The following is a 26,752-nucleotide window of genomic DNA, read 5'->3' on the forward strand; positions in this document are numbered from 1 at the left end:
CTGGTGCAACATAGACAAACGCCGTTTTGGTCATCCGACTCGTCTTGATGAGCACTTGGGAGAGCAGTACCCAAGATAGAGCTGATGCTGAACCCTGGCAGTACCTAGTGGAACTCAGGTTTGATGCAACATAGACACACGCCGTATTGGTCATCCTACTCGTCTTGATGAGCACTTGGGAGAGCAGTACCCAAGATAGAGCTGATGCTGAACCCTGGCAGTACCTAATAGAACTCAGGTTTGGTGCAACATAGACAAACGCCGTTTTGGTCATCCGTCACATCTTGACGAGCACTTGGGAGAGCAGTACCCAAGATAGAGCTGATGCTGAACCCTGGCAGTACCTGCAGGTTCAAGATGTGACGGATGACCTAAATAGCGTGGGCTTATGTTGCACCAAACCTGAGTTCCACTAGGTATAGCCAGGGTTCAGCATCAGCTCTATCTTGGGTACTGCTCTCCCAAGTGCTCATCAAGACAAGTCGGATGACCAAAACGACGTGTGTCTATGTTGCACCAAACCTGAGTTCCACTAGGTACAGCCAGGGTTCAGCATCAGCTCTATCTTGGGTACTGCTCTCCCAAGTGCTCATCAAGACGAGTCGGATGACTAAAACGGCATGTGTCTATGTTGCACCAAACCTGAGTTCCACTAGGTATAGCCAGGGTTCAGCATCAGCTCTATCTTGGGTAGGGTCTCCCAAGTGCTCATCAAGACGAGTCGGATGACCAAAACGGCGTGTTTCTATGTTGCACCAAACCTGAGTTCCACTAGGTACAGCCAGCTGTTCAGCATCAGCTCTATCTTGGGTACTGCTTTCCCAAGTGCTCATCAAGACAAGTCGGATGACCAAAACGGCGTGTGTCTATGTTGCACCAAACCTGAGTTCCACTAGGTACAGCCAGGGTTCAGCATTAGCTCTATCTTGGGTACTGCTCTCCCAAGTGCTCATCAAGACGAGTCGGATGACTATAACGGCGTTTGTCTATGTTGCACCAAACCTGAGTTCCACTAAGTACAGCCAGGGTTCAGCATCAGCTCTATCTTGGGTACTGCTCTCCCAAGTGCTCATCAAGACGAGTCGGATGACTAAAACGGCATGTGTCTATGTTGCACCAAACCTGAGTTCCACTAGGTATAGCCAGGGTTCAGCATCAGCTCTATCTTGGGTACGGTCTCCCAAGTGCTCATCAAGACGAGTCGGATGACCAAAACGGCGTGTTTCTATGTTGCACCATACCTGAGTTCCACTAAGTACAGCCAGGGTTCAGCATCAGCTCTATCTTGGGTACTGCTCTCCCAAGTGCTCATCAAGACGAGTCAGATGACCAAAACGGCATGTGTCTATGTTGCACCAAACCTGAGTTCCACTAGGTACAGCCAGGGTTCAGCATCAGCTCTATCTTGGGTACTGGTCTCCCAAGTGCTCATCAAGACGAGTCGGATGACCAAAACGGCGTTTGTCTCTGTTGCACCGAACCTGTGTTCCATTAGGTACTGCCAGGGTTCAGCATCAGCTCTATCTTGGGTACTGCTCTCCCAAGTGCTCATCAAGTCGAGTCGGATGATCAAAACGGCGTTTGTCTATGTTGCACCAAACCTGAGTTCCACTAGGTACTGCCAGGGTCCAGCATCAGCTCTATCTTGGGTACTGCTCTCCCAAGTGCTCATCAAGACGAGTCGGATGACCAAAACGGCGTGTGTGTATGTTGCACCAAACCTGAGTTCCACTAGGTACAGCCAGGGTTCAGCATCAGCTCTATCTTGGGTACTGCTCTCCCAAGTGCTCATCAAGACGAGTCGGATGACCAAAACGGCGTGTGTCTATGTTGCACCAAACCTGAGTTCCACTAAGTACAGCCAGGGTTCAGCATCAGCTCTAACATGGGTACTGCTCTCCCAAGTGCTCATCAAGACGAGTCGGATGACCAAAACGGCGTTTGTCTATGTTGCACCAAACCTGAGTTCCATTAGGTACTGCCAGGGTTCAGCATCAGCTCTATCTTGGGTACTGCTCTCCCAAGTGCTCATCAAGACGAGTCGGATGACCAAAACGGCGTTTGTCTATGTTGCACCAAACCTGAGTTCCATTAGGTACTGCCAGGGTTCAGCATCAGCTCTATCTTGGGTACTGCTCTCCCAAGTGCTCACCAAGACGAGTCGGATGACCAAAACGGCGTTTATCTATGTTGCACCAAACCTGAGTTCCACTAGGTACAGCCAAGGTTCAGCATCAGCTCCATCTTGGGTACTGCTCTCCCAAGTGCTCATTGTGACGAGTCGAATAGCCTAAACGGCGTGTGTCTATGTTGCACCAAACCTGAGTTCCACTAGGTACAGCCAGGGTTCAGCATCAGCTCTATCTTGGGTACTGCTCTCCTAAGTGCTCACCAAGACGAGTCGGATGACCAAAACGGCGTTTGTCTATGTTGCACCAAACCTGAGTTCCATTAGGTACTGCCAGGGTTCAGCATCAGCTCTATCTTGGGTACTGCTCTCCCAAGTGCTCACCAAGACGAGTCGGATGACCAAAACGGCGTTTGTCTATGTTGCACCAAACCTGAGTTCCACTAGGTACAGCCAAGGTTCAGCATCAGCTCCATCTTGGGTACTGCTCTCCCAAGTGCTCATTGTGACGAGTCGAATAGCCTAAACGGCGTGTGTCTATGTTGCACCAAACCTGAGTTCCACTAGGTACAGCCAGGGTTCAGCATCAGCTCTATCTTGGGTACTGCTCTCCCAAGTGCTCACCAAGACGAGTCGGATGACCAAAACGGCGTTTGTCTATGTTGCACCAAACCTGAGTTCCACTAGGTACAGCCAAGGTTCAGCATCAGCTCCATCTTGGGTACCGCTCTCCCAAGTGCTCATTGTGACGAGTCGAATAGCCTAAACGGCGTGTGTCTATGTTGCACCAAACCTGAGTTCCACTAGGTACAGCCAGGGTTCAGCATCAGCTCCATCTTGGGTACTGCTCTCCCAAGTGCTCATTGTGACGAGTCGAATAGCCTAAACGACGTGTGTGTATGTTGCACCAAACCTGAATTCCACTAGGTACACCCAGGGTTCAGCATCAGCTCTATCTTGGGTACTGGTCTCCCAAGTGCTCATCAAGACGAGTCGGATGATCAAACGGCGTGTTTCTATGTTGCACCAAACCTGAGGTCCACTAGCTAGATAAAAATTACGGGCGCCCTTATAAAATTACGATATATTTTTGTTAATTGATAATTATCAATAATATTTTTAATTGTCATTAAAAATTGATTTAATTTTTAATGGTTTGTGAAGCATTAACCATTAATTCTTTTTAATTTTTAATGGTTCGAAATAAATTAATATTAATGCAAATTGATGTTAATGCGAATTGACAATTAAATTTCCTTCAATGGTTAATGGTTAATTCGAATTAACCTTTTCAATGGTTAATTTTTAATGGTAATTGGGATTAACGTTCGGCCAACACTGGTTGCACTCCGGGAGTGCCGACAGAAGTGAAAACTCAATGACTAGTCCAAAATGTTGCAGACATTTTGGACTAGGCACTATACTGGATCAACCAAATCTTGTCAGTAGTAAAAGGCGGCAAATTTGAAAAATCGCGGGTTAGCAACACTGTGTTCGAATAATTCCAAAATCGCGTGTCATCTGTGTGTTATCTGTGGAATGTGGATCGTGAATGACAGCCATCATCTTATTGTTTACATTTTGAATCGTTTCAAGAGAAATTTCTGCTGTCACCATTAAATACCAAGATTATGCATGACCTCAAGCAAAGCTAAGGTGCCTACAATGTACAATCATGCTCGTTGACGGTAAACATTACTAAAATTTGAGGTTATGATAATTCACTCGAACTGACGTATGAAGGGCGGAAAAATAAACACGTTTTGGTTCGATGTACATTGCTGCTTTTCTTAGCGCAATTCTGCTCTTTGAGTGTTACATGGTGTTACCCTACTTTAATTTGCAGTACATTGCTACTGACAAGATTTGCTTGACGCACTATATGTATAATTGACCCATCCTCCTTTCTATTGAAAAACTTTAGTTCCGAAATTGCTGGTCAGTGAGCTTGTTTAAAATTCGAAATTCAAATTTGTAGCGTTCGAATTCGAATAGAAATTGTAAAGTTACCTTGCAGACCTCGCATCTAAATATATTTGGTCATGATATTTTGAGTTTTATTCACCAGTACTAGAGTTCACTTTTATTAGCGATTTCATCAAGATGTAGCTTTATTGAATTATATTTCAGTGATATTATAAAGTTAGAATGTAACTGTGAGATCCTCGTATTTCAGCCCGTACAAGATTAGAACCTTTTTCATGTAATGTCATTGAGTTTTTCTTTATTGTTTTAAATGCCATCTAAATGAGTGGCCATCTAAACCTTACGGTCACGTGATCGCCTTACGCTGTCTCGAGTTTATCATTTTTTCCCACCTCAAAAAGTGCCCAGCGCCGCTAAAGAAGTTTTCACTTCAAAAATCTTAAAACTAACATAACATACATAATGGTACATATTATAAAAATATATGCCTTTTAATTTAGCCGTTTTTGTTTGAGAGAGCAACAACGCGTTGCAATCACCTTTCGCGTGTTATTAAATAATGACAAAATAACCTTGTTAAACCGATAAAGTCACTAACTTCTAAGCACACAGGTGCATTTAGTATTAAAAAAATAATAAGCAGTCCCAAGGAGGTAAGGGTGGTCATTTTCTCATTTAATATGTATGGGCGGAGCCTTCTAGAAATTACTAAGTTTATTCACGTTTTCTAGTCTATTGATTACTGGTATTGTTAACGTGATTTGTGTTTAAAGACAAGTTGTCATAAAATTTGTGTTTTAACTAACTAAATGAAAGATTGTCAAAAATACTCAATTCTGCATTCAATTTAGAAAGTTACATTACATTACATAACATACTATTCTAAGAAGATACCTTATATATTCAGTAATGTAATGAAAATAACGTGAAATAACATAAGTTTTGCTCATTTTCATAATATTAATTTGATCTGCTAAGCTTAGTTGTGAAAGAAATGTAGGTAGGTATAGATATTACCATGTCAGCTATTGCATTATACATAAGCAAGATTAAGTTTTACACCAGTTTTTTTTATACGTCACCTCGATGATTAAAAAGTTATTCATATACAAAACCAATAATAAAAAAATCGGCCAAATGCGAGTCGGACTCACGCACGATGAGTTCCGTACCATTACGCAAAAACTAATAAAAAAAAATACACTTTTGTTGTATGGGAGCCCCACTTTAATATAGTATTTGTTGTTATAGCGGCAAGAGCAATAAATCATCTGTGAAAATTTCAACTGTCTAGCTATCCATGAGATACAGCCTGGTGACAGACAGACAGACGGACAGTGGAGTCATAGTAATAGGGTCCCGTTTTTACCCTTTGGTACGGAACAATTTCGAACGTCAACTTTTGCATACAGTCACAAGACTGCATACACTTTTTTTACCTTTATCAAGAAGTCTGAAAACGGTCGCTTCCTGGCGTCCGAGTCATGGGCGGTGACGCGACAGCCGAAGGGCATCAATAAAGCAGCTCGATCGATCGACGGTCAACGTACAATGTCACCGATGGTCGCTAAACGAACAAGACAACTATTTACATACGGCTACGTTTTCCAGGCCCAACGGCGCGGCGCGTTCGATTTCCAAATGTCATTCAGTGTCATTCTATGGATCTTGCTAACTATGTAAACAAACAGCCATATTGAAACTGTCAAAAAATATGAATTTACTAGTGACTTTTGTTTACATAGTTAGCAAGTTCCACGATGACACTTCATCAAAACAAACAAATCAAATAAACAAGTAAATCAAATAAATGTCGTAGACATCAATTATAATTAATGTTTTCATTTAATTAATAAATGTAATTATTCAAGAATGTGTATTTTACACTGCTAATAAGCTATACGACAGTTAACGATGGCAAAAACGATTTAGATGAGAGCATTTAAGTCCGAACGGCATGATTTTGATTTAATTTGATTTGACGTCCTTTGATATAAACAAATAAAAGTTGCATTCATATTTATCGGACATTTATTACTTTATTAAAACTAAGAGAAATATAAATATAGCTGGTCAACCAAATCTTGTCAGTAAAAAAAAACGCAAAATTCAAATTTTATATGGGACGATATCTCTTCGCGCCTACATTTTTCAAATTTGCCGCCTTTTTCTACAGTCAAGATCTGGTTGACCAAGTATATGTAGGCAGCAGCTTTGTCATTTAAGCCATAATTTAAAGCAAAAGATATATTTTAATAATGTTTTAAAATATGTTTTTTTATTGCGCAAATCATATCATTTTCTTGACTATCGCCTTACAATCGCAATGAACAGAGAGTTAATACACAAGTCGAAGGTCGATATTGTTGTAACTTTAAAAAAACTTTGACCACCATTACTAGCAAACTGAAAAACAAACTATTTACGTCGTCTTATTACCATCGATAATTCATAAGAAATAAACATAACTGCGTGTATCCAAGTCTAACGAATACTTAAATATCCAATAAATACGACGTTTGCTCTATCTGTCTACAAAACATTAATAGGCCAATTCGAGTTTTATTTATTCGATCGGATTCCGATATGATACTGATCTGTCAGTGTCAAAAGTGACGTTTTTGGTTGAAGAAATGTGACTTTTGACTGACACTTACAGATCAGTATCATATCGGTAACAGATCGAATAACTAAAACTCGAATTGGGCTGTAAGTCATCAATAATCACGTTAACGTCTATTTGACACTTATTTGTAATATAATAAAGTCTAATATGGCTTGACGTGATCAGCCATCGGACATTCTCATTAATGTTGTACGTGAAATTGTATGCTTTAAAGCGAGGCACGAATTTACATTTGTATTGAAATTAATAACGGTTTAAATGTTTTGGGCAGAGTTTTAATGAATGATAATTTACGTTAACGGGTACCTTACTAATTTCACTATTGGAAAATCGGAAGACTTAAGGCTCATTTAGATGGCGCGCGAACTCGTATAGGTACGATTTTAGTTACATTGCGGATCATTGACGCAATGTAATGAAACTTGCTTGAGTGATGAGTGAATGAGTGTCAAGAATTTTGGCCGAAGGGTGTCAAGTTCCGGCGGTACAGTAAGATTAGTAGATCCAAGGGGTGAAAGGCACTCATTTCTGCCGAGGTAGTTTGGTGCTCGAACGCAGTGAGAGCGCCAATAGTTCGAGGCCGAAATGATGCCTTTCACCCGAGTTAGACACTCTACTTTTCATTTCGAATACGAGGAAAGTAAAATGCATGTAATTTTAAAAAACATGACTGAGTAGGTAGGTATACAATTTTATACTGTTTTCGAGGGTACTTTCAATTAACAATTTAGGTAAAATAATCGTTATTTTTGGAATGGGGAGTTAAAAATCAGAATGGAAATTGTATAACAAATCCATTTAAAAACAAATTTCAATTCCTTGTCTTGGAAAAATGAAAAAAATCTTACTTGGAAAGTTAAATGCTCTAGTGCAGAAACGTATCATTTTCTGTACTCCTTTTAGAACAACAATGACCCGCTTTCAGAGCATGAGAAATGAAAAAAGATTTTCATTAATTAATTCATTAAATAAATTAATATTTGAAGACAATGCTACAATGTTATCTAGCCTCAAACTAGTCAAAAATTGTTCTATGAGTAATACGCGAATAACTTTTATAGCTACATATATTCGATAATAGCTAATATTTCTAATATAAATACAATGAAATGTGTTTAGCTGGATTCGAACCCAGGACATAACGCGTAGCTTTGTCCACGAAGACAGGGTCACCGACTAGACTAAATAGAAAGCCATGAACCATCTTTGTAAATGTAATTGAAAAATCGCACCAATCACATAATACAATTTTATGCCACTAAAGACTGTCTGTCTCTCTCTCCTTGGCAATTATTAAAGGGACCCACAGATTACCAGTCCGCCGGACGATATCAGCCTGTCAGTTGTTCGGAACTGTCACATTTTTATACTAACTGACAGGCTGATAAGGTCCGGCGGACTGATAATCAGTGGGCCCCTTGAAAACGTGACAGTTCCGAACAACTGACAGGCCGATACCATCCGGCGGACTGGTAATCAGTGGGACCCCTTTTTTCTCTGGGGCCTATTGCATAATAAAATAGAAATTAATATTATTAGTGATTTTACATACTTCCTAATAGTATAAGCTGAGAAAATGATAATTGTTTGTATTGATTATTAGTTAATTATAATTTAGGCGCGTGCTAGTCAATGCATTAAGGCCGGTCGGTCGTGTCATTTGTTTACCCAATTATGGCGTCATTTCCCGTATTTTAAGCCGTGTTGTCGGAATGGTCGGCCGATAACACTAGTCATACGTCACGCGATTCCTTTAGTCGACGTTGTTTGCGTGAATTTCAATAAAACACTGCTACAAATATAAATAAATAAATATTAATGGACATTTTTACACAAATTGACTAAGCCCCACGGTAAGCTCAAGAAGGCTTGTGTAAGTGTAAGGCCTGAGTGGACGCTCGAAGCGGAGCGTTCGGCGGGGCGTGCAGCGTGGCGTCGAGCTCCCAAGTGATTTGAGCAGCGTGCACTAAGGCCGCTCCTATACGCTTGCATTTGTTTAACATGCACGCCGCACGCCCCGCCCCGCTGCACGCCCAACTCGAGCGTCCACTCAGGCCTTACACTTATGGGTACTCAGACAACGATAGATACAATATACAAATACTTAAATACATAGAAAACAACCATGACTGACATGACCAGGAACAAATATCTGTGCTCATCACACAAATATTTGCCCTTACTGGGATTCGAACCCAGGACCGCGACTTCACAGGCAGGGTCACTAGTGTCACTACCCACTAGGCCAGACCGGTCGTCAAATATGTTTTTCTACATTTATTAAGCATAAATATGCAATACTCCTTAGAGTCTTAAAAAAGCAAACGCAAACAAATATAACCACAATCTTATAATTATAATTATAACTTTATAAAAAAGCTACGGCATGTCCTAAGCTTGAATTATTTAAAAAAGATCTATATGGGACTCTTTGAGACATAAAGTAAAAATATAATTTGTTTTAAATCTATTATTCGTTGGTACTTGTTTTGATTTTGTTCAGTAGAAAACGAATGGCAAATTTAACTTTTAACCCGTAGCGGTCGAAATGTTAGAAATAAATCTAATTTTATTCTACAAACGTCTTTTTCTTTTCTTGAAATATTATATACAGTCCTACTTAGAAACATGTTTAAATTTAGCATACTGAAACCAGAATAAATAATATCCCAGCAAAATAACAAAAGCTACCTAATAATTTAAAACGACCGACATGTACAAAGCATGTAAAACCAGCCGTGAGACCCAGCATGTGTTCAAGATATGTCTTGTAAATTATTAATGTCCGGCACAGTATACGTCTTCATAAAATATTGGTTTCTTTTAGTGTCCGACCGAAGATTCGGTTTCGGATTCGGCCAAAAAATCATGTCTCGGCCGTAGGTTCAGATTCGGCGGAAATGGTCCATCGTACTAAGATGAAAATTAAACGATGTGACAAAGACCAAAAGTTGGGGAACAAATAGAACAACATTATTATTGGTTTATGTGAATATCCAACCCCCTACTGAGGGCGCCACTGGACGGTCGACGCAGTCTTAATAATATGCGTACCTAATGGGGTCTGCACACAAGGGCAGAGCAGTGGGGCAGAACAGTAGGCAGCACAGTACTGCTACAATTTGAACACACACGCTGAGACAGTACAGTACAGTACTGTACTGTCTCAGCGTGTGCGTCTGCTCTGCCCTCGTATGCAGACCCCATAAAAGCGGTTTTATGACATTTTTTCACAATTTTAACATGTACCTACACAAAAAATTCGGTTTCGGCCGAAACTAGAGCCTAAGCTGAACGGTCGGACACTAGGTTCTTTTCAGGGTAATAGGCGTGCATTTCTTGCACGTTTGTTTTTCACGATGATAGCTATCGTTGCATTGTGAATGCATGAGCCCAATGAAGACGTTTGCCTTGTGACTTGTGACGCAAACGCTCAACCATATTCGGAAACCAGAATTCAATTCCAATGGATTTAGATAAATGAATAAAATGCGTTTATTTTCAGACAACTTGTAGGCCCCATTGTTAATACTTAATGAAAAAATAAAAATAATTTATAATAATTTGTTCTTTACTTCCTACGCTAAGCTACAATATCTGGGAAACCGAGTTTTGCTCGGAAAATATATAAAAACTCAAAAATGCGTCTTTATCCAGAGATAAAACCTAGCTAGATCGACTTTTCGCCGCCGTAAACCCCCATATAGCAAATTGCATCGAAATCGTTAGAGCCGTTCCCGAGATCCCCGAACTGATTTAGATGGCGCGCGAACTCGCATGCGATTTTAGTTACATCGCGGACTGTTGGTTACGTCCAATTCAACCAACCGATCAAAACCCGCAATGTAATGAAACTCGCATGCGAGTTCTCGCATTGTCTAAATGGGCCCTAATAGTAATTTAATACCTACAAATGCACGATCGAGAATATGGTTCCGGTTCCGGTTAGGTAACTTGAAGAATATTTATATACTTATATACTATTTGCCTTTGTAATAAGGGCTTACGAGGTAGATGGTAATAATCATATGTGACCTATGTCTTTCGAAGAACTTGTTATTACGGTTTCCCATATACGAGATAATAGTAGCAGTTAACTGGGCAATGTCGAGATTATTTGTGATTCTCTTTTATTTTCTTTATGTTAAACAAGCCGATCTAATACCCGTTCTTTTGTAATGTAGATTTATTCAAATAATGCATGCTTGTGTAATACTTATTACCAAACTATGACTATAACAGTTTGTGACTAGATAGCTACATAACAATAAATGAAAACAACATCTGCTGATAACGATAGTTTTATGATTATAACGGTCGTTAGGCATACATAACCCGCGCGTTTATAACCCGTACCATGAGTCACTGACAGTGTGTCAACACTGACATATACGCTATCGAGAACGTAATTAACTTTCTATACATCTCGTTCGCACTAATATGCGAGTACGAGCGAGATATATAGAAAGTAAATTACGTTCTTGATAGCGTTTATGTCAGTGCCAAACTGATGGTAGCCGTACATGTCAACTAAAGCTTTTGACGATGCGTAAAGTAAACTAAAGTATTCCGTCCTTGCCATTTGCAATCCGGTTATGAAAAAGATAACAGTATCGAGAGATATCTTGACCACTTCGTCAGTCTAATGGCTTAATTATTTCAAATTTAAAAAAAAACAACAACATATACATATACCATTTTTTCATAGTCTTTAAAATAAGTATTAAAAAGACATTGCTTATTTCATACAAGGTAACTCGATAATGCAATAATAATAAACATTTTCTTTCAATTTCACAATCTAATTTCTATAATCATGTAGGTATAATTATAATCTAATAAAAAATGTATGATCAAACCCTATAATAGCAGCCATTTTTTTCTAGAGTTATCCAAGTTAAAATTTCTGAGTAAAAAATAATTACAATGCCAAGTTTCTCATGACACATCGATAGATATCAGATATTCAGAGGCGTGGTATTGGCCAGGCGTTTATGAATTTTTCGTTAGTCGGGTTGAACGTGCTGGGTGACCTAAATATGGCGATCAGTTATGCTGCAATTATTTCTTAGGCTATTGATTTGTTGCTTCGGTAAAAGGTAAGTAATTGGAGCAATTAAGAAGCTTTCAATAATAATTATGTTTTGGAAATGTGCTGCCGCTGGGCCGAAATAAGTTTGGACAACGCGAAGCAATAACAGTGGATTAGTCTAGAAAGACATGGTAATAATAGCACATATTAGTAAATTATAGGCGTTTATGTAATGGTATATAAATATTTGATTAAACAAAAACATCTATGTGCGAGCACGACGCACTGATAAACCGATTTTATATTTACAGGCCGCGGTGTCTGTCTTAAATCATATTAAGAAATCATCACTAATATTCTGAATTATTTTTACTTCTAAACTTTATAAAGTATTATATAAACCAAAGTAATTTTAATCACATGTTCTATTAATTTAATAAATAATATTTTGCTTGCTACATATTCGCTTTTCTCTCCGCCTTTTAATTTCCTGAAAAAAATGCCCACAATTTTAGTACAAGCCATAACTACGTTAGTAACAACTATAGATGAGACTCCAGTGTCTTTAACTTTCGGTTTTTAAAGAGAATTAACTTTCGCTCGGCGTATGGGTGATAACAGACGTATCTGCTTAGTTAAAAAATAGAAAATCATCTTTCTCTCGTTTATCCCGGCTTTTCGTCACGGCTCATGGGAGCCTGGGGTCCGCTTGGCAACTAATCCCGAGAATTGGCGTTGACACTAGTTTTTACGAAAGCGACTGGGTTCAAGGTCAAACTTCGAACCCAGAGGGGAAACAGGCCTTGTTGGGATTAATCCGGTTTCCTCACGATGTTTTTCTTCGCCGAAATAAGTGACTGGTAAATAATCAAATGATATTTTGTACCTACTTACATGAGTTCCGAAAAACTCATTTGGTACGAGCCGAGGTCTGTACCCGCGACCTCTTGATTGAAAGTCGGCAAGTCGCACGCTCTAACCGCTAGGCCACCGGCGCTAAAAAATAGAATATCATTCGAAATATTTTCAACCGTCAGGTAAACGGCGAGCGGAACCCTGAAGAAGTCTACAAGGACTTCCGCACCGCGGTCCTCCAGATCCTCGGCTCAGTCGAAGACCAGTCCACCATGAACGGCGTGAGCGGCGTCGGCGTCGGCGCCGGCGGGATTCCCGGCGAGATCGTCGGCGTGGAGCCCGTGCCGCAGACGGGCATGCGGGAGCGGGTTAGGGCTGAGGTGCTGCCCGTGATGCCAGTCAATGGGGACGCGAGGATCACCAGTCCGAAGGCTAGTACTATTAGAGCTTTTACAATTTGCAATCATTTTGTCCGTTTTCAACCTGTCATTTTATTTCAAATTAATTTTATTGCCAGGTTTTTAACTTTTAAGTTTTTTTTTAATATTCCCACACTATTGTACGACTTAATGGCCAATGTCTCACGCTAGGCTCTGCTCAGGCCCCGTAGAGGCGTAGACACATGCCAATCGTTTACGCTACGCTACGTAGCGAACGAAACGCAACTGTTACTGCCGCTCTAATATGGAGAGTGATAGAGACACAAAGCGATTCGATGGCGAAGCGCAAGCGATTGTCACCGTGGCTAGGCGGCCAGTTTTAATTAAGACACGGACGAAAAATAGTGGGACGTAATTCGTGACCTACCGTAGTGATACATTTTATATGAAAAATCTAGACTTAAAGCCTGATTGTTTACCTATTGACCATAATTACGGTCATAGAAATGAAATTTTTGTGAATCTGTTCTGTTTTGGGAATTAACAGGTTTATATGACCGTAAAAATTAGAAATTTAAGCTGCTTCTTTGCTAAAAAGTTACCTAAGTTTCGTTAAATACCCGAATTTCAGAAGCTGTAAAAAGTAAACTTTATTATTATTCTGATAATGGTATCCCTGGCTAGATGGGTACGCAACACGCATCAATCCCCGCCCAGAGAGAGGAGCCCAGGCCTGAAGTTTTGCCCATAGCCCATATGGGCAACGGCGACATACCCAGAATAGTTAGCCCTAAGGTTAGTTTTCTGTTACTGGTGTTGACGTTGACTTCTCTTTTCTATCTTGTACCTTTCTTCTTTTTGGGATTTTTGCACTACAGTGTGTGTGTGTTTTTCTTGTTCTACCAATACTATACTTTTTTTTAATAATTAACATAAATAACACGGCAACTTCCTGAAGACATAATTGAATAAGCGCCACTTGCACCATTCCACTAACCCGGGGTTAACCGGTTAAACCTGGAGTTACAATGTACAATTTAACACTATGTTAACGGTTTAACCGCTTAACCCTGGACTAGTGGGATGGTGCAAGTCGCCCTAAAAAACATTTATTTAACAGGGCGCGTGTATGCTGCATCCAATCTGTGAGATTGTATATTTTAATTAGCGTATTAGGGCATAAGGTTGATACTGTGTGCTGTCTGACTATAGTTATGAGAAGAATATACCTACGGTAAAATCCGCCACAAGGTCTGGGGATGTCCGACAATCTTAAAAGCAAAAATTACATTTAACAGATTTACAAGATTGAAGTGATTCCATAAGAGCTCCGTGAACAAAGTTTTGTACGGAGATCTAAAAATTAAATATCTTCATAAAGTGTTTATTCCATTTATTTACTTTTTTATCGGACACTTAATTTCTACTGAAAGTTTAGTCCGACTCAGCAGAAAGTGCCCACCGAAAATGAATGAATAAAATAAGCCTATAAGGAATCCTAGTAGGCCAGACAATGTTCGAAAACATGTGTTTAGAAACCAGCCCTTGACCCACTCACGGTTACGCCGTTACACCTGACGCTCCCTACTGTCTAACTAAGTTATCGATGTTTATCGCAGCCATTGTCTCTTAGGGGTATTAGTTAACATTTACTTACCTACGTATATAGTTGTACATTTAAGGTATTACATATTAAAATGGACAATGTGGCTAAAGTATATATACATGACCGTATTGCCGATATGTTAAGGTAGTATGTAGGTACATATTTTTAACCCCTTTGTCTCCGAAACTATTGGATCTAAAATTTTGAAAAAAATACACAAAATAGTTTTTTACCTATAGATGACAGGAAAACCTATTAGAAGTGTGCAGTCAAGCGTGAGTCGGACTTAATGGACGGAGCTCGTGTGTACAATGTGCCGATGGCAGTTAATAACTCTTTTCTTACAAGTTACTACTTGTTACTAAACTCTTTAGTTTTAATAAAATTCAGTTACCTAATTTAATTCCCGTTAGCTTGTTGCTTATTGCATGTAGGCCGTCTTTTTGTATTCTTCGCCCTAATTTTGTAACAATACCTCAAGTTTGCTCTATTTTTCTTCAGACAGTACAAAAGGGATCATTTATCACTTCTCATAGTCGCGACAGAAGGTTATTGGGTGCGATTTTTAGTTGAATACAGTCGAATCAGATTGCCTTTATTTTAATTGGTACCTATTGCTTAGTTTTGTATTCTTGAATACGTAATGTGGTAAATACATACATACTTAATACAAATTTCAAATTCATTTGAATTTATTTTAATTTGAAATTTGTATTAAGTATGTATGAATGTATGCCCAAATGGCCACTGTAAGTGTGTTAAAAACGTTGTGTATTTAAAAATCTTTGCAAGTAATGTTGCAGTGTAACTTTGTAACGTAATCAGACATTAATTAAATAGAATGTGTTCTGCTATCAAACAACGGCTTGTATTGTTTTCTGTCTTTTATTTATGACTAGCGACCCGCCCCGGCTTCGCACGGGTTAACAAGTTATACATAAACGTTCCTCTTGAATCACTCTATCTATTAAAAAAAACCGCATCAAAATCCGTTGCGTAATTTTAAAGATCTAAGCATACAGACAGACAGACAGGGAAGCGACTTTGTTTTATACTATGTAGTGATATTCGTTTTGGATTACCGCTTATAATGTCTTTTTTTTCTCTCTTTCCCTTCAAACTTTGCTTCTCTATCTTTGCTTCTCTATCTTACAAATATCTTTATTTTAAAGTTTCCCTTTACATTAATTAATTCCTCACTCCCTGTTGAATCTTTGTCTTTATTTAGTTTTCCTTCATTCCAGGCTGAAGTGATAAGAGTGAAAGGTGCATCAACAACACCAGCTATCTTGTGGGTTGTGGGTGGACCCGGGAGCAACAAGGCAGCGCTTTGTCAGCGATGTGTGTCACTGCGACCCGGATGGACGCTCTTCAGGTAAAGTTAACGACATATAATTATTTTCTGTATTCTTTGTATTGTTTTCTGTAATAAGGTGTGCTGTGCTATAAAGAGTATTTGTATTGTATTGTATAATTTGCATCAATATCCCGAACAACCCTAAAAGATAAGTCGGTGTAATACATTTCTTTAACTAAAATGTCTCTCACATTTGCTTCCTTAATTGAGATTGTATATTTGTGATATGACCAGGATAATATTAAATTTATTATACTTTGCATCCCATACAGTTATAACAAGAAATCAATGGAAACAAGAATGAGGGGTTATTGGAAAGATACACAAAAGAAACGCGAAATCTGTTTGCTAATAATAACATAGGACTATACTGTTGATAAGTCTAATCAAATGGCCTTCCATTGTAGTATTTATCGCAGGAAAACAATAAAACTATGAGATGAGCGATTAAACTTCTCAAAAATTCGCCCTTGAAATCATCTATTTTGACCTTTTTACAGCTTTAGCCAGCGTCTCCCAATCGTAGTACAGCAATTAACCCAATATGAGCGGTTAAAACGTTTAAAATCCCACCTTTGAAGCATATAAACTCTCTCTGCACCAATTGTAGGTGCTGTTTGGCCCTATGGTTAACTGGTAGAGAATGCCATTTCGCATTAAGTCCGCCATTTGTACATTGTTGTGTATATTTTGTGCAATAAAGTTTAATTTAGTTTAATTAATAAATTTGAGAAACTAATTTTTTTTTAGAGTTTGTGAGGGATTTGGGTGAGTTTGTGAGGGATTTGGGGGAGTTTGTAAGGGATTTGGGTCGGCGGCTGAGGGACAGGGGGTGCGACCCTCGGTCCGGATCGTACCTGGTCCAACAGATCTCATTGGCCATTCAGCGCGGTAACGCTGCCAGCGTAATGGGGACATTTGAGCCAGGTACGATTCGTGACGGTTATATTGTTTAACTTAGATTTTAGAATGACGAAGCCTGTTGCGGATATCATCCTTGTTGTGTTTGGGACGAAGCATGTTGCTAATAAAAAAAAATTTAATAAATATAAAATTTGACGCTTACAGCCTCGGCCAACGTCTCCGATCCCTCGCCGACGCTGGCGGTGGCCCAGCGTCCGACGGCGCGCTAGCCCGCACCGCCATCAGCGGCGGTGAGCTGGCTCCACGGGACCTGGTGACGCAGCTCGTGAGGACGGCTGTCGTGGAAGCTGGACGAGGAACGGGGCTACTGCTGGACGGGTATCCCAGGGACTTGGAGCAGATGGAACAGTTCGAGAAGCAGGTGGGATCAACCATAGTCTCCTAAGTCCCGATGCCAAACGACATAATCAAATCGAATTTTGAACTTTAATAGAATAAAAGAAGGTTCCGAATTCATAATTGCAAAAATTAATCTGGGATTTAGGAGGTTAAAGGATCATGAGGAAAATGGTCAATGGCCTGGTCGAATTAAGAATGACGACATTTCTTTTTAAAGAATGTACAGAAAAACATTAATTTTCGAAGAGTGGCAAAATCGACGTGATGACTACGACTGGACGACGTTACGAAGAGAACAATAACGCTAGAAAACGCCAGGAATTAAACTAACATAAACTTTAAACAGATGGAAAGCATCAATCAATCAATCAATAATAATATTTATTGTTGGTCATAAGTTACAGAGATGTTATTCTAATGAACAACGGTCTTCATGTCGGTCGGTCTGCCTCAGAGAGGCGTATTAGTGCTTGATATAACAAAATAAGTTTTTCTAATACTCATCGAGACAATTCTAAAAACCCCTAACACAAATTAGGTTGCGTTGTTTCATCACAGAGTTCCTATGGCCACCTCCTGTCTCCATCAGATCAGCTCGATGGTACCATAATATTGCATTGTCACCCGACTTACATGTGTATGCAAAATTTCAGCTCAATCGGAAACCGGGAAGTGGATCAAATTTAACTTGCAAGATTCCATTACATAGTTACATACAGGTCGACCTAATAAAAGCTTGTTAATTACAACGTTTCTTCATCCACGTCCATTGCATTCACCACCAACCTTGTACTGCCAGTTCCGCGTGTCACCGCGCATGGTGCTCCTGGACTGCTCGAAGCTGCAGCTCGGGCGCGGGCGACGCGACGACTCCGTGGCGGCCTTCCGGCGCCGCCTCGAGGTGTTCCGGGAGCTCAGCCTGCCCATGCTGAAGACCCTGGACCAGCATCATCGGCTTGTCATTGTGAGTTTTACATACTTTGTTCAGCGCCAAAGCTTAGTCTGTCCATGCTGTAGACTAGACCAGCATCATCGGCTTGTTATCGTGAGTCTTACATACTTTGTTCAGCGCCAAAGCTTAGTCTGCCCATGCTGAAGACCCTGGACCAGCATCATCGGCTTGTTATCGTGAGTTTTACATACTTTGTTCAGCGCCAAAGCTTAGTCTGCCCATGCTGTAGACTGGACCAGCATCATCGGCTTGTCATTGTGAGTTTTACATACTTTGTTCAGCGCCAAAGCTCAGCCTGCCCATGCTGAAGACTCTGGACCAGCATCATCGGCTTGTCATCGTGAGTTTTACATACTTTGTTCAGCACCAAAGCTCAGTCTGTCCATGCTGAAGACCCTGGACCAGCATCATCGGCTTGTCATCGTGAGTTAAACATACTTCAGCTTGTTCAGCGTTCAGCGCCAAGTCGGTGGTTATGAATTGGCAAAATAGCATTTTAAGACAATGGCTGTAAAGCCCAGTCCAGACGGGACAATTTTTTGCTAATCCGATTAAATTGTCCGATCAAATCAGACCGTGCGGACGCAAACGATAATTTGGCTCGCCGATTTCGACCGCCGATTATGACCGACATTACCGATAAAATGGAGGTGCGCACGCAAGAATACCAATATATGACTCAAGTAATTTTGTTTTGGAGTTTTTTTTTTTAACTTAGTGGGCTTAAATATACGAGGGGCGTTCAAAATATTCTCGGTATTGATATCTTACGACCTCTTCTAAAATTTCTTTCGTTACTGGCCGCTAAGGTTTATTCATTGACATTAAAAAAAAGTATAATTCGAACCGAGATGGTCTTTTGTTTTTCTGCAATTGCTGAACAAACATGAACATCATGTGCGAATTGACAATGTTAACTAAATTAGAACATCGATGCGTGATAAAATTCTTGACAAAACAGGGTAAAAATCAAAAAACCATAAAAGAGGAAATGGATTGTGTTTACCGTGAGTCTGCTCCTTCTTTATCTACCATTCAAAAGTGGTCAAGCGAGTTTAAACGCGGAAGGGAGAGTATTGAAGATGACCCTAGACCTGGCCGGCCTGTAGTAGCTACTTCACAAGAAAATATTGATAAAGTGGAAAAACTTATATTGGAAGATGGTCGAGTGAAGGTAAAATCTATACCACAAGTAACCAATCTCTCTATTGGTACCGTACATGATATTATACATGACCATCTTAATATGTCAAAAGTAAGTGCAAGATGGGTTCCGCGAATGCTGACTCGGCTTCAAAAAGACATGCGTGTAGCTTGTTGTTCCGATTTTATTGACCTGTGCGGTGAAAATCCTGATGAGGTGCTGCAAAGAATAGTTACTGGAGATGAAACCTGGGTTCATCATTATGACCCAGAGAGTAAACAAGAGTCCATGCAGTGGCACATTAAGGGTTCAGCTCATCCCAAGAAGTTCAAGGTCATCCCTTCAGCTGGCAAGGTCATGGCCACGATATTTTGGGATTGTGAAGGAGTATTACTAATCGATTATAAAGAAAAAGGTGTAAATATCACAGGACAGTACTACGCTAACATTCTACGTCAATTAAAGGATGTAATTAAAGAAAAGAGGCGAGGAAAGTTAACCAAAGGTATTCTGCTTCTGCATGACAACGCCCCCGTCCATACTGCTCATATTGCCAAGGCAGCTATTGTTGAATGTGGGTTTAAAACTGTTACTCACCCACCGTATAGTCCGGACTTAGCCCTCAGCGACTTCTTTTTGCTCCCCAATCTTAAAAAGGATCTGCGTGGAAATAAATTTTCTGACGATGAAGCATTGAAGGCGGCAGTGGAGGAGCATTTTTACACGAAAGATAAAAAATATTTTTACGAGGGATTAAAAAAAATAATTGATCGATCTTTTAAGTGTATGAACATAGGGGGGGAGTATATTGAAAAATAAAAATATCAAACTTTTCGTACTTGTTTGTTTTCATTCTCATACCGAGAATATTTTGAATACCCCTCGTATATCTTGAATTGAAATATGACGCCAATTTAATTTCTGATCAAATCAGTCGATTAGATCACCCCGTCTGGACAGCGCTTGCGCAATAGTATGTTGTTGATTGTATATAGAGAGTGAAATAATATGTGTGAGGATCTTAAATTGAGGAAAAATCCCGCTCATAAAATAATTACTGCTGTTTCTAAATTATATCTAAATAGGTATAACATTGATGTAATTAATTCGTTTCCCGTGTAGGTGGATGGTGACACAGATTCGTCCGACGTACAAGCGGAGTTCATGAAAGTGGTTCAAGAAGAGATGGAGAAAGCAGAGGTCATAGCCACCATGCCGCCAGAGCCGACGGAGATGCCCCCTACGCCTAAATCAGGTACGGCGTTCTAGACTAAACCACAGATTAAATAAATAGTTAAACTGTTGTGCTGCCTGAACGAAGGTGAAAGGACGTGATCAAAAATTCACAGGAAATAGTTATTTGTACAACAAGAGATCAAAGTTTGATATTTCTTCGAGTGCTTATTTTGAGTCCCGTGCAAGCGAAAGTGAATCTAATTTAGAATCTTGAGCGGAGTAAGGGACTCAAAAGCGCACGAGATGTAAATAACTTTGATCTCGTGTAGTTCACAAAACTTTTCACCTCAGCAGTGAGAACATATTAGACAACCTGAAAAATGTAATCCTCCTACATCACTTACCTATTCACTCATGCTTTCTTAAGATATACTAACAATTAAGTTGAATTACCACAATCAAACACAAAAACAAAACGTATTCAATTTCAGTTAAATATTAGGTAATAAGTATTATGGAAACAACGACCATCAATTGATTGACACTTCAATCGACAACTGTTTTTTGTAAAAAAAAAACATTGTAAGGTACGGTCCGAATTGCGGATACTTACTATTTGTAAACTATAGTAGAGATTCTTAAAACTATAATTATTTATTTTACGTGATATTCTGTGTATTTTTTGAGTTCATTATTTTAATCGTACAATAAATAACGTCAAATATAGTGTTTTTATCAGTTTTTATGAAATCTTAAATTTTATTTTCATTAATTAATTATTAAGAATCCATACTCGTATGTATTTTGGAACGATGCGTTCTGACGTTTTTCGGAGGTCTATTATAAACCGTCAATGTACCATTGAATGTAGTTTGAACTTTTTTTTGTCTCTTTCTTTTTGCTAAAGACTTGAAAGGGACAGAGATAATAGAATCCAAGTATTTCGAACTTGTATTAGACCCCGCATGTTGAAATGAGATTTGAATATTAAGGTCACTTCAATGTCATTTTGTCTCACTCAGTGAGCAAAATGCGATTTTGCTCACTGTTTTTAAGTAGCAAAGTACCCTTGTTCGAGCTGCTGAGGTGAAAAAAAAAACTTAGACTTAGCTGAAGTGGGACTGGGCAGGACACGTTTGTCGTACGCCAGTTGACTTGTGGGCTAAATTGGGCCCCACAAAATCGAACTCGAGGTCCCGGCAAACCTCGACGGCGTTCGAGAGATGACCTCGACGCCTTTGACAGGAACTGGTGGGAGACGGGTCAAGACCGGGATACGTGGAGGAGGGAGACCTTTGCCCAGTAGTGGGACACTCTAGGCTCATATAAAAAAAATAGACTTAGATGAGAGTATTCAGTATTCAGTAATTTATTGCTTTCATAGGTAGTAGGACTAGTGGGCTAAATTGGGCCCCACAAAATCGAACTCGAGGTCGCGGCAAACCTCGACGGCGTTCGAGAGATGACCTCGAAGCCTTTGACAGGAACTGGTGGGAGACGGGTCAAGACCGAGATACGTGGAGGAGGGAGACCTTTGCCCAGCAGTGGGACACTCTAGGCTCATATAAAAAAAAATAGACTTAGATGAGAGTATTCAGTATTCAGTAATTTATTGCTTTCATAGGTAGTAGGACTAGTGGGCTAAATTGGGCCCCACAAAATCGAACTCGAGGTCGCGGCAAACCTCGACGGCGTTCGAGAGATGACCTCGAAGCCTTTGCCCAGCAGTGGGACACTAGGCTCATATAAATAAATAACCATTTATAATAAGTTACCGGACATATTTAAGGGATGCAATTTTTATAAATTTAAGAACTTAGTTAAACAATGGCTCATACAGAAATGTTATTATAGTTTAAACGATTTTTTAAATGACACTTTTTATGTTTAAAGTTTAATGTTAATTTAATTTTGATATTATTTTATTTATTTAAGTTAGTTATAATTATTTTAAATTGATATTGTATAATGTGATTGTGTGTGAAATGTATTGTACGCCTGAAAAGGTAGAGTCTGGTGAGACTACTAGAGTAGCAATTAATTTAAGCTTAATATGTAACCCTTTCTCAACATACATTAATGAATTTCATTTCATTTCATTTCAATAAATAATAGACTTAGAAGAGAATAGGACTAGGAATGTACCTACTCCTACTTACGTCTGTTTACTTTTTCTTTCACAGACATGTCGTCAATGCAACAGTTCACCCACGCCATGTCCCGAATGGGCGGAGGCCTAGCCAACGGCTTCGCCAACGGAGGCCTACGCAACGGGACCGTGGGCAACGGGACCATTCCCAACGGGAACGTGGGAAATGGGTTCATTGGGATGGCCAATAATAAGGTATGTGTGGCAGTTGGATCTTTTTCTCTATGGTCTACACACACACACAAACTCACACACACACACACACACACACACACACACACACACACACACACACACACACGCACGCACACACACACACACACACAAAGGGTTGTTATTAGGGTTTGCACGACGGATCCGAAATGTATGGGAAAGATCCGCGGATCCGGATCCAGATCCGGATAATTTCATAGATTACGGATCCGGATTGCAAACCCTAGTTGTTATTTAAAATGGTGCCCTTATAAGAGCCTATACCCAAAGACCATCAGAGATGTTATTATAAATATAATTTCACCAGAATCTCAGTTTTTTATTACGTACAGTCAGCAGCAATAGTTGCTAAGCGGGCGAGGTGTTCAAAATGATCTTGACGCGACTTTATTGTTAAGAGAATAAGAGCGCGTCTATTAGGTAATTTTGAACATATCGTCCGCTTAGCAACTATTGCTGCTGACTGTAATATTTAACTTTTTTTTTCTTTACAGGTAAAACCTATAATGAACAACGTGGCAAAAATCCCAACAGTATCACAAATGACCCACGATGAGGTCAGAAGACTCTACGAACAGAGCTCAGGGGAGGTGATGACCCTTAATACACACATGTAATTCGAAAACATAACCTATACCTCAGAATAATGAAGCCTAGAAGTTTGGCTCCGTAGAGACAAAATTGTGCTATCTTCATCTTTGTCTCTCTTACAAAAAACGAGTGAACGCGAGCTTTCAATCATATTTGAAACTGATATTTCAAGTTCGTATCAATCTTACAATCGAATCAATCGGCGAGCCAATTTAATTTTTGCGTCCACACCACCTAGTTTGATCAGACAATTTAGTCGGATTGGGTGAAAAATTGTCCCGTCTGGACTGGCCTTAAAAAGCTACAATTGTTTAATACGTGAATAACTCTCTATAGCTATAATAAAACTAATGCTCGGACTCGCTTTCTAGGCTTTACTACACTGACTTAATATAAAAGAAATAGACACACAAAGCAGAACAAAAACGTCAAGAAATGTGGATCCCAATGACGTTTCGCACCATTTGCATTGATGATAAAAACGCTTACGTAAATTTTGAGTCAAGATAAATGTTTCGTACAGAAAAGAGCTTAATGTCGTAAGCATTAAGTGTCAAATTTGCAAACATAAGTACCAACACTGTTAAAAAATTTAGTCCGATGGCACTAAACGTAACGTATTTACGTCAAACAACGTCAAACGAGACTAATGAATGAATGGAGTCACTTTGGTAAACTTTAATATGTATTACTGTACAGGAAAACCAATTGAAGTAATAAATAAAACAAATTTAATTTAATCGGGAGTTCAAATAAAATTAATTCGTGGTTCAAATTCAAACAAATTAAATTTTTAATTCGTAAGTATACGTCTTTAAATACTAATTTCCTTGAAATAAATTGTACTTATTAAATAACTGTGTATTTAAGATCTACATTTACTCATAGCACGGGTGCACGGGGAAATTTAGATACTGATTGGATTTTTTTTATAAAGTCTACCTATACTTTATAAAAAAAATCCTGTGGTTGTCACTGTGTTCCGACAGGTTTAGCATTTACAGTTAGTCGATATAAGCCCTTATTGGTGGTGTATATGTCGGAAACAGGGAAATGGGCCGAACACACAAGTGCCGTTTTGCCTTGTTTAAAACTGCATCACCCCTATCTCTTGCTATAATTAAATAGCAGTCCACTTTGCACGTCGCATAGGTTTTCTTGGAAATCTTCAATTTAAACATAATATTATTTCTTATGAATTCCATATAAAAATAAAAATAAAATATTGACCTCACATCGACTCATTAGAATTTTGTTCCTTGACATCCCTTCTTTGGTACTAACAAATTAATTTATTCAAAACCATAAAATTACCACCAGATTACATAAATTATGTAATGCTATCCAAAGAACTAACCGAAAGAAATACATTCCATCCTTTTTCCTTGCTTTATCATTGTTATTTTTACATATTTTAACGGCACATTTCGTAATTGTTGACAACTTCACATTTGAGCGTTTCAAACAAGACTAAACGAAAAAGTAATGCATGATCTGTTTTGACATCACTTTTGTGGGGCCATTTTTGGCGGCTGATTGGGTATCCAGTTCTTTATACTATATCAATGCTTTACTATTCTAAGCTCTATCCACACGCAGTAAGGTATATAATACCAGTGCAGAACTCGCAAGAGGTGAAGTGCCGAATATGTATAAGATGTAAGATTTAAATTAATATAAAGGATTTATAAAGATTTTATTAAAAATAAGATAAATTAAGGACCCTAAAGTGTTAGTTTAAGTGGCAACTTTGTTATTATTTTTAATTGTTCATGTGATTTCAAATGTTTTTGAATTACTGTAAGTGTAATATCACTTTAATTTTTTTAAATATATTTAATATTGAATATCTAAATGGTACTGAATAACCAACCTGATCTAAATATCTTTTGCTATGGGGCCAAACTCGCAATCACGTAAAATATTGTTTGTTTAATAAAAACTACAGGATGGCCCAATACCTAATAGGTATGTTGAAAAAAAAATTGAATATTATTCTTACACGTCTTTTACAAAATGTCATTAAAATTAAAACTACAATCATTTAAATAAAACAAAATGCATTACCTTCAAAATAGTCTCCTTCAGCTTTGATACAGAAACGCAAATGTTTGTTAAACTTATCAAGTTATCAACAATATGCCGCAGGAAATAAAATGGCAACGTGTTTTTAGGCCACCCTGTATGGATATCTGAATACTCATTTATTTGGAATTTCTAAGGCAGGGCCCATACGCGCCCATAGCACAGAATAAATAATAGTACTAAGTACAGACTCACTCTCTAACAAAACGCGTCTGTTACGATCAGCACAGATATGGCCGCTAGGTGGCGACAGCGCCACGCGCGGCTTATGGCTTTCCCCAAAATTGGGGCCGAACGGATGTACTTTTAGCTACCTGTAGCAAAGCGACGAAATCGCGGAGTGAAAGTTGTTCGGTATGAATTAAACCTATGAATCTGGCAGAGTACTTATGACAAAAACTGAATTTTTTTTGAAATTTTTTAGATAATTCATGTATATTTTATAATGTTGATTAATTTAAGAGCCCATCAACATGCACGCTAGTCCAAAGTTAAAGCGGCCGTTTTTGATTTGAGTTCATAGTTTGACGAATCCAGCAACATAGAAACTAGTTTGATGTATTCAAAACGTACAATATACTACGTAGCGGCCCCCTTTTTTAAATATATTTCGTTAAATTTAAATAATCACGATTATTTAGCAGTGGCACTAGTGTGCACGTTGATGGGCTCTTAAGCTGTTTATGTTGTGTTTTTGTAAATTGTGGACCAGTCTAATATTAATTATTTTATACTTACTATAGTCCTAAGCAAGACGCACACTAAACTACTATGTATACATACGTGCCTTAGTGCAAGATCTATTTTTTAGATTTTAAATGATTAAGTAGTTATTATTAATTAAGTATTTAAGTGATCAAGTTTGGGTTAGGCTTTAAAATGTAGTGTTTAAAATGTAAGAATGAGTCTTGATAAAAATGAATAATAAAATAATTTTAAATTCTACAGTATACAAAATAATCACATAGGGTGCATGGGGTAAATTCGAAAGCGGGGTAATTTTGAAAATGGCAAATATCTACTAAACTAGAAACACTTTCTACTGTGTAGGTAGTAGGTAACAGTACGTAAGACGCCATGTAAGCGTTGCAGTAGCGTAAGTGTTGCTAAAGTATGAAGTGCTTATGGTTTTATAGATATGTATATGCCATTGTCAAAATTTTTGCCGCTTTCGATTTTACCCCAATGCACCCTACGAGTATATATGTACTTACTATGCAACATATGCATTCACGATAATGTTCTAAATACTTTTGGTTCCAGAACTAT

General features: G+C 38.8%; 1 protein-coding gene across 3 annotated transcripts in view; it reads left to right on the forward strand.

Annotated features, from left to right (window-relative positions):
• LOC134648331 (adenylate kinase isoenzyme 5) overlaps positions 1-23,531 on the forward strand; it is a 55,240-nt gene extending 31,709 nt beyond the window's left edge. For 2 of the 3 annotated variants that reach the window (XM_063502838.1, XM_063502836.1), the window contains 8 exons: positions 12,750-12,998; positions 13,632-13,742; positions 15,798-15,928; positions 16,979-17,195; positions 17,973-18,137; positions 20,392-20,524; positions 22,629-22,789; positions 23,302-23,531. In XM_063502838.1, the coding sequence (XP_063358908.1) occupies positions 12,750-12,998; positions 13,632-13,742; positions 15,798-15,928; positions 16,979-17,195; positions 17,973-18,137; positions 20,392-20,524; positions 22,629-22,789; positions 23,302-23,424 (1,290 nt within the window). In that variant the 3' untranslated portion in view covers positions 23,425-23,531. The remainder of the gene's footprint in view (positions 1-12,749; positions 12,999-13,631; positions 13,743-15,797; positions 15,929-16,978; positions 17,196-17,972; positions 18,138-20,391; positions 20,525-22,628; positions 22,790-23,301) is intronic. The other variant, XM_063502837.1, reaches the window with a different exon arrangement.
• Positions 23,532-26,752: the final 3,221 nt, after the last annotated feature.

The sequence above is a fragment of the Cydia amplana genome, chromosome 5 (genome assembly GCF_948474715.1).
Source record: "Cydia amplana chromosome 5, ilCydAmpl1.1, whole genome shotgun sequence".
NCBI lineage: Eukaryota > Metazoa > Arthropoda > Insecta > Lepidoptera > Tortricidae > Cydia > Cydia amplana.